General features: G+C 38.6%; 1 protein-coding gene across 1 annotated transcript in view; it reads right to left on the bottom strand.

Annotated features, from left to right (window-relative positions):
• Positions 1–232: 232 nt before the first annotated feature.
• GRIP1 (glutamate receptor interacting protein 1) overlaps positions 233–7,936 on the bottom strand; it is a 491,773-nt gene continuing 484,069 nt past the window's right edge. The window contains exons 19-20 of the mRNA XM_044679204.1: positions 4,869–5,015; positions 233–469 (exon numbers count right to left, since the gene is read on the bottom strand). Coding sequence (XP_044535139.1) covers positions 233–469; positions 4,869–5,015 — 384 coding nt within the window. The remainder of the gene's footprint in view (positions 470–4,868; positions 5,016–7,936) is intronic.

Genomic DNA, 7,936 nt, shown 5'->3' with positions numbered 1-7,936 from the left:
TTTTTTTGTCTGTCATTGGGCTTGGCCTGCCATTTATCATAGTGGTCACCAGAAAAACCTCCAATTTTAAAAGAATAGTGAATATGAGCCATGAGAGACATTTAAAAGCCCCTGTGCTTTACAATTAATGCCACATGATTGATCTGTGCCTTAAAATGTCACAGATATCTTAAAGGGATTTTTTTAGCACCATGTATATATATTGTCCTTTGTTGTTTTATAAAAATCTTTGCTATAATGTATTAGTGGGTTCTCGTGTCTCTAGACTACCACCATGTCCAGATTGTTGAAAGAAAGCTCTGTTCTGGTCACCCCATTCTCCACCCGGTAAAGTACGTTGTTGATCTGGGACTACCTTCTGAGAAGCCAGGGGGTTTCTGCTAATAACCAGGTCCAACTTATTGCCAGATTCTGCTATGAGGGGTACGACGAGGCAGCAGTCAAAATCTCTTGTACGGACGTGATTAACCTGAAAGGTCAAGAATGTCAGTTTTGACTTACTGTTTGAGTCATAAGACAGCACAGTTGAACCCCAAATATACAACTTTGAGATGAAACCAGAAGTTATTTTTAAAATGTGGAGACAGAAGAAAGCAGTGCAATGAGTAAAAAAAGGAGAAAGTCTGAAGACAGAAGGTGTTACAAGTGGTGGTAAGTACCCCCTTCCAAGGTACTAGCAATCTCTTAATTGTCAAGTCTAGTGGTTGTTTCTCATTTCTTATCTTTTAAAAAAATCTCATCAGCTTTTATCTCTGTAGACACATCACAGCAATCTAGACAAACTGGCCTTCTCTCTCTGCTCCCCTCCCACTTCATCTCCTGTCTCCATGGTTTTGTACTGGCTGTCCCTCATGCTTGGAATATATTCCCTCCTGACCTGCTTCTCAGAATTCTTCTTTAAAAAAAAAAAAATCTTACCTTCCATCCTAGAATCAATACTGTGTATTGGTTCCAAGGTAGAAGAGTAGTAAGAGCTTAGGCAATGGGATTAAGTGACTTGTCCGTGGTCACAAAGCAAGGAAGTGTGTCTGAGCCTAGATTTGAACCAAAGACCTTCCCTCTACTCACTAAGCCACCTCGCTGCCCTCCAGAGTTCTTTTAAGATGTAGCTTGGATGTTGTCTTCTGTGTGAAGCCTTTCCTAACCCTCTCCCAACTGCTAGTGCCCTCCCTTCCAAATTACTTTGTATTTAGAAGGTGTATTTATTAACTTTATATTTATGCTGTATATATTAAGCTCATCGTGAGTAGGAGTAGCAGCCTTTGTACTTGTAGCCTCAGTCCCTAGACCAATTCCTAATTGGCATATATTATTTGTTGACTGATGGAATGATTGACTAAACTCTTTTCTTGCTTTCTATGTAATAGTGCTATCTCCTGTTTCTCCTATCTGTTTGGTTGCTCTTTCTTGCTCGGCTCAGCTGGATTCTCATCTGTGTCCTAACCTATATAACCTTTAGTGTTTTCCATGGCTCTGTCCTGGATACTTTTCCCTCTCACTTTCTCTCTTGATTTCATTGGCTTTTCATTGGTAATCATCTCAAATGATTACCAAAATTATATTCAGTACTTCTTATCCCCCTGAATGCCAGTCTTACATCCTCAGGTTTCTGCTAAACTTTTCCATCCAGATGTCTCATGGGTGGTTTGCATTCACTAGGTCCAAGATAGCACTCATGATCTTCCTGTCTCTCCTCCAAATTTCTTGCTTTCTGTTGACACCATCATTCTTCCCATTACCGAAGTTTACGACCTCAGCTCTTCTCTTCTTTGGCTGTCCCAGTTACCAAATTTGTGGGTTCTACCTCCATGCTATTTTCCCCATCTATCCTGTTCTCTTCTCAAATGGCAGCCCTCATCACCTCTCACCTGGCCAACTGCAGTAATCTCACAATTGTTTTTCCTAGCTCAAGTTACTCCCCTTCCTTTCCAATCTATCCTCTGCACAGCTTCCAATATTAAAAAAAAAAAAATTAAAGCACAGGTTTGAACAACTGATTTTCCTGTTCAGACTCTTTAATCATTCCTATTGCCCTGAGGATAAAATATAAACTCACTTGGTTATTATGAACTCTTGAAAAAGGTTTTCCTTCCAGACTTTTCAATCATTCTCCTTCAAACCCTCCCAAATCTTAGTTGTTCTGCCCTGAACTCATTTATCATTCTGAGCCTTTATAGAGTCTGGTTCTCCCCCTACACTTAGAATGTCGCCCCTTCTTTTACTAGCTTTTTAAAAGTTCTTGTTAGGTGAAACGTACAAGAAAACTTTTTCTGAGTCCACTTGGCTGCTGATGCTTCTTTCATCCCTAAATTACCTTTCATTTACTTCTTTTGTATTGTCTCCTGCCTCATAAACTATAATCCTAATCTTAGGGGCTTGCTTGATGCTTTTCAGTTTCTAATACCTTGTACCTGATACTTGATAAAGGCTTCTGGAATTGAGCTATTAGGGGTGAAAGTCACATAGGAGGCTATAGTGAAGAAAAGGCTATGTTCCTTTTTTTTTCAAAGTGGTTGGGAAGGGAATATAGTATAGAAGTTTTAGGACAGGTTTTTGTTTTTTGTTTTTTAAACCCTTACCTTCTGCTATGAATTGATACTAAGTATAAGGGTTAGGTCATTGGAATTAAATGACTTGCCAGATTGGCAATCTAGCCTCTGAGCTTCCTAGTCCCTCTAGGACAAGAGTTCTTAACTTTTTTTTTATCTTGGTGAAGCCCAGAGAATATTTCTTTCTCAGAATAATGTTTTCAAACGCATTAAAAAATACATATTTCAAAGGAAATTGATTATTTGTAAATATAGTTATCAAAATAATAATTTTTAAAAACCAAGTTCATAGAACCTATGTTGACAGTAGAGAAGGATGGAAGCAAAACAAAAAAGGGATGGTGGTGTTATCCTAGAAAAAATAGGAATGGGTAGATTTGTCTTGGAAAAGAGCAAGGACATCTCTTTCTTAGAAATGGGAATATGAAGAGAGCTAATTTAGCCTGGATGATCATCTTAGAATGAAGGAAACAGTGGTGATATAGGAAGTTCGAGGTTAGAAAAAGTTTGAAATGGTTCCTGTGGAGACTGAAATATTTTGGCCAGATATTTGAACTATCATGGCATTTTATTTTCAATCACTTAGATGCTCTTAGGGGTCCTTGGCAGCATCCAAAAGTGCTTTGTGAATATTTAAGGGATGCTTAGAAAGGAAATTGCCTTTAGATGTCATCAGGGAAACTTCTGAAAAAAGCTTTGAAAAAAACAGCACTTTGGGTTATATGTGCCCAATATATATGGCCAAGATCAAGGACAAAATGGTGTTGGAGGGACTCTAGGGGATCTGAAATAGGATGATATATATACACTGCACATTTGGGTTGGGAATTGTTCAGGGTGGTAGATTTATCCATATTATTCAATTATCTGGAAAAGCACATATGGAAAAGGGATGTTTTAGAGATTATCTTTATTGAGTGTAGGAGGGCAGAAGCCTGGGGCAAAGTCAATGTGAAATAACTGTCTCATTGATAAAGGAAATTTGGGAATATTCCCAAGGCAACGCATTCATATCAAATTTCCAGGAATAGAAAGTCCTAGGGAATATAATCTAGAATTCATTCTAGAATAGGATATTATGTTTATATTGAACTCCACCAGATTAACAGGAGGCTCTGTCTTTGAATGCTAGTGATTATTTTGTTATCGATTCATAAGTTTGGGGAATACCATTAGGTTAGTGCTGTTACTTTAAAAGAGTCACTCCTTTTAGGAGAGGAAGGAATACACTGTCAGTAAACTATTATCTGGACCCTCTGTGACTTGGGGTGGAACTAATCAGGCCCTAATAGTTACCCAGGTGAAAATACCTATTGCAAAAGAAGGGCCATTTACCCTACAGTTTGTTTTTCAAGATAATTTGGGGGGGGGGGGTGAGTTCAAATAAGAAACATCCAGGCTGACAGTAAAGAAAGACTGCTTATTAACAGGATGAGGGATCCTGCAGACTTTCTCTTTATAAAGTGGGCATAATTGCAGCTACCTTGAATGTCATGGGCCTTTGGGAAATATTCAGTTGATCCAGGAAGAAAGGGAATTTGGGTTCCGTATCACTCTAGACCAGTGATGGGCAAACTTTTTAAAGAGGGGCCCAAAGGAAAGGAAATGCTCATCTGTCAGTCTGTTTCTAAGGCAACTCTTTCAAAGTTTCATTGTATTGTATCCTACTCATTGTATTCTTCAGATTAGGAATAATGTCGTTCCCCTGGATAGAACATTTTAGGGGGCTGCATCTGGCCCACAGGTTGTAGTTTGCCCATCACTGCTCTAGACCATTGCTCTTACCTGCCTAGTTCCAAAAGTTCAACTCTAACTTGCTTCTCTGGAAAGTGTAATTCTTAGGAGTCAAAAGTCTTGTGAAATGAATAAATTCCACTGAATATTTTTTAAAGGGCATAAGTCTTTACTGAGATAGATCCTATTACAGAAGGTACTAACATTATTCTTGTACTTTTCTTCTTTAAAATAATTTTTACAGTAGAATAAATTATTGGCATTCAGTACTTCCACCTTCCTCTTGACATTAGGAGATCACCTTGTAAAGTCAGGTTTTGAGATTGTGACAAAATGATTCAAGAGTCATGATGATGAAGGTTTGGAGAGAAGATCTGGTTAGAAGGATTCAGAACATTTAGATCTGGAAGGGGCCTTAGAGAGGGGGAAAAGAATAGAGCTAAAAAGTTCTCATCAGTGGTATCACCCTCTACCAGGCAACTAGACCACCACTCTCAGCTTCTAAATATGCCCATTTGGTCTTTTAAAATTAATCATATGTGCCATGTTAGACATGCATGGTTGGAAATGCACATTTGGCTTTACCTGTAAGAGCCTGTCATATGGTTTTAAGCCACCTAGGTCTCCTGGTCCAGTGGGGCGAATATTTTTAACATATACTCCTTTTTCCAGCAATCCATCTGATACGCTGAACCCAAAGTCTTCCATGTCACAGTCCTTGTACAAGGTTACCTGTAAAAATGTTACACTGTAAAAATAATTTCCTAGAACAAGTCTTTGCTTCCAAAGCTTCAAAAATACAAAGACCCTTCTTTAAATTATTCTTAACAATGTTAAGTACAATTAGAAAGCTCTCCTTCCTCTCAGAGAACAACCTACTATGGAGTTGAGTATATTTTGTTGGGTACCATAAAACTTTATTTCTTTTCCAGAAAAAATATCCGGAGGTTAGCTGTATCCAACTTAAAAATTTAGTCACCTGCTCAATGGGTTGGTTTTTACCTTTCTGTCAATGCCAAACCTGTTTTATTTTTAACAGTTTTAATTATCACCAAAACTGCTCAAGCTTACAGAAGAAGGAATAATAGTATCTTATACAAATCATTAGCATTCAGTAAAATAGTTCTAAATGAAGAGACACATAAACGAGTCTTGCCAAATGTGTTTTTAGGGGAGTCCATACTGAAGCATTCCCTCCAGTGCAAGATACTGCCCTTAAAACTGAGCCTCTTTGTCAAGAGTGATGACATAAAAAACAAAACAAAAAAAAAACCCTTCTCTTTATCTCCCTACACCCAATGTGGGAACAGTTACAAGAATATTACATTTCTAGTCCCATATTTGTTTGTATTGCTCCATGGTTACAGAATCAGAACATTCACTGACAAGTGTTTTAGAGCGAAAGTCAGAAGATTTTAGGACTGGAAACCTCAGTCCTCAAAAGTCCAACCCACATGTGAACGGGGATGGATCCTCTCTGTTAGATCCCTGATTGTCATTTGTCCTATGCTTGAACATACCTGGTGACGGGAAATGCACTGAGATCTAACTGTTAGAATATTTTCCCTTATGCTGGAAAAATTTTTCTCTCTACAACTTCCATCCATTGTGTTTAGTTCTGCCTTTTGAAGGCAAGTTAAAACAAATCTAACTGGTCCATGTTACCTGCCCTTTTATTTTTGAGATCTACAGTAGAACTTCACGCCTTTCCAACAAGCCTTCTTCCAAAATAAACATCTAAAGTTTCTTTGGCCTCACTGATCCTTTCATTGAACACCCCTCATCTAACCAGGAAGGATAGTAGTGTGTGTTTATAGACACACTCTCTGTCTCTCTCTTGTCTCTCTGACTCTCTCTCTCTCTCTTTCCACCAAATGTGAATTTTATCCACAGGCAAAGGAGTGATGGATTTGGAAGATCCAAGTGGATCCTGACCCACTGCTTCTGATCATTTCTTTCTATAGGCCCCAGTTGCCCACCCCCCTTTCATTTGACACCACCCTGATATAGATCCTCTTCACTTCATGACTAGATTATTGCAAAAACCTACGTCTTCCATTCAGCCACCAGTGATGTTTCCAACATTTTACTCCATGTTCAATAAATTCCAATGGCTCTCCATTTCCTCCATGTTCAAATACAAAATCCTTTGGTGTTCAAAGTCCTTTATAACCTAGCCACCCCACACCCCCTACCTTTTTAGTATTCTTATTTATCCTCACTCCCCACCCTACCACCTCCTCTTTGATCCAGGAACACTGACCTCCCTGCTGTTCCATGAACAAGATATTTTATCTTCTGACTCTGGGCAGTTCCACTGCCCATCTGCATCATCTCCTTTCTCATCTCTGCCTCATTGCATTCCCTTAGGTCCCAACCAAATTCCCACCTTCTATGGGAAGCTTTTTTCAAACTCTCTTAAGCCTAGAGCTTTCAGTCTTAATTATATCATATTTATCCTAAATATGTATATATAAAACAAGCTTGTCTATATACATATAGATATAGTTTATACATAGTTTGATTATTATCTCCTCCATTAGACTGAGATCTCCTTGAAGGCAGGAATTGCCTTTTGCCTTTCTGTGTATTCCCATGTCTTAGCTCAGTGCCTGGCACTTAGGAGATGCTTAATAAGCTTACTAACTAACAAGGTAGCCCGAATGTTAGGAGTCCTCTGACCTGGTTTGATGAGAGCGATTACATTTATTTTCTTGAGACAGTAAATAAACAGCAGCCATCCAAGTGTCATAGCTTCTCAGCTATGATAGTCTATCAAAGGTTGAGCTAAGTCTCTTTGATGCCGTAGCCATAAGGAAGAAGGTGAAGCCATCTGTTCAGCGATGATAATGGTTTTCTTACACTATCTTTTTTTGACCTATGCTCATTCATTCTAAGGTACCACTTGGGTCACCATCTTCCATTTTGCCAGACAAGAAGACATTAGTTTTATGTGCTATTCTAGATTATTGAAGGGAAGGAGAAGTTTAAGAGTTTTGTCTTTTCAGTTTCATTTCTTAAGCCCAAGAGGAAAAACTTCCCTTGAAGGAACATCAGCTTCCATTGCATCTCAAATTCATTTACAAACATGGTAAACTGGGACAAGGGACGCAGCTGCAGCCTTGCAGGGGACTGAGGCAGCCATGGTGAGGAAAGAAAAGGCCAGCTGCTTTCCATACTGTTTCCTGCTGCTTTCTGGCAATGGTGAGAGGCAGAATCCTTTTGAAATGAATGTCGAACAACTTCTTTGCTAGTGAATCAGTGGTAGGCTAGATTCTTGTCTGCATGGGAGGGTGCCAGCCTTCCAGTTTTGAGGGATGGATAGCAATTGAGCAATATTATGCATGTTCAAGATTGATGTTAGGTTTTCTTTTTAAACTTATATGCAAGGACCTTCAAACATCATTAGTAAACTAGTTATGACAATAGCATCTGAGGTGGTTTCATGCAGGAGTTCTTGGGTTCTTGAATTTTTTTTTGAAAAACATTTTGACAACAGTTTCAACATAATTTGCTTCCTTCTCTTGGTTTCATTTTATGCATTTAAAAACATTTTTTCAGAGAAGGGATCCAGGACACGAAAAAGTTTTAGAACTCCTCTAATGCTTAAGGATTGACCTTAGGGAATATACATTTATAGCCTACCATCAATG

Source organism: Gracilinanus agilis, chromosome 5 (genome assembly GCF_016433145.1).
Source record: "Gracilinanus agilis isolate LMUSP501 chromosome 5, AgileGrace, whole genome shotgun sequence".
NCBI lineage: Eukaryota > Metazoa > Chordata > Mammalia > Didelphimorphia > Didelphidae > Gracilinanus > Gracilinanus agilis.
Note: the sequence above shows the minus strand (reverse complement) of the source record. Positions and strands in the feature narration are given on the sequence as shown.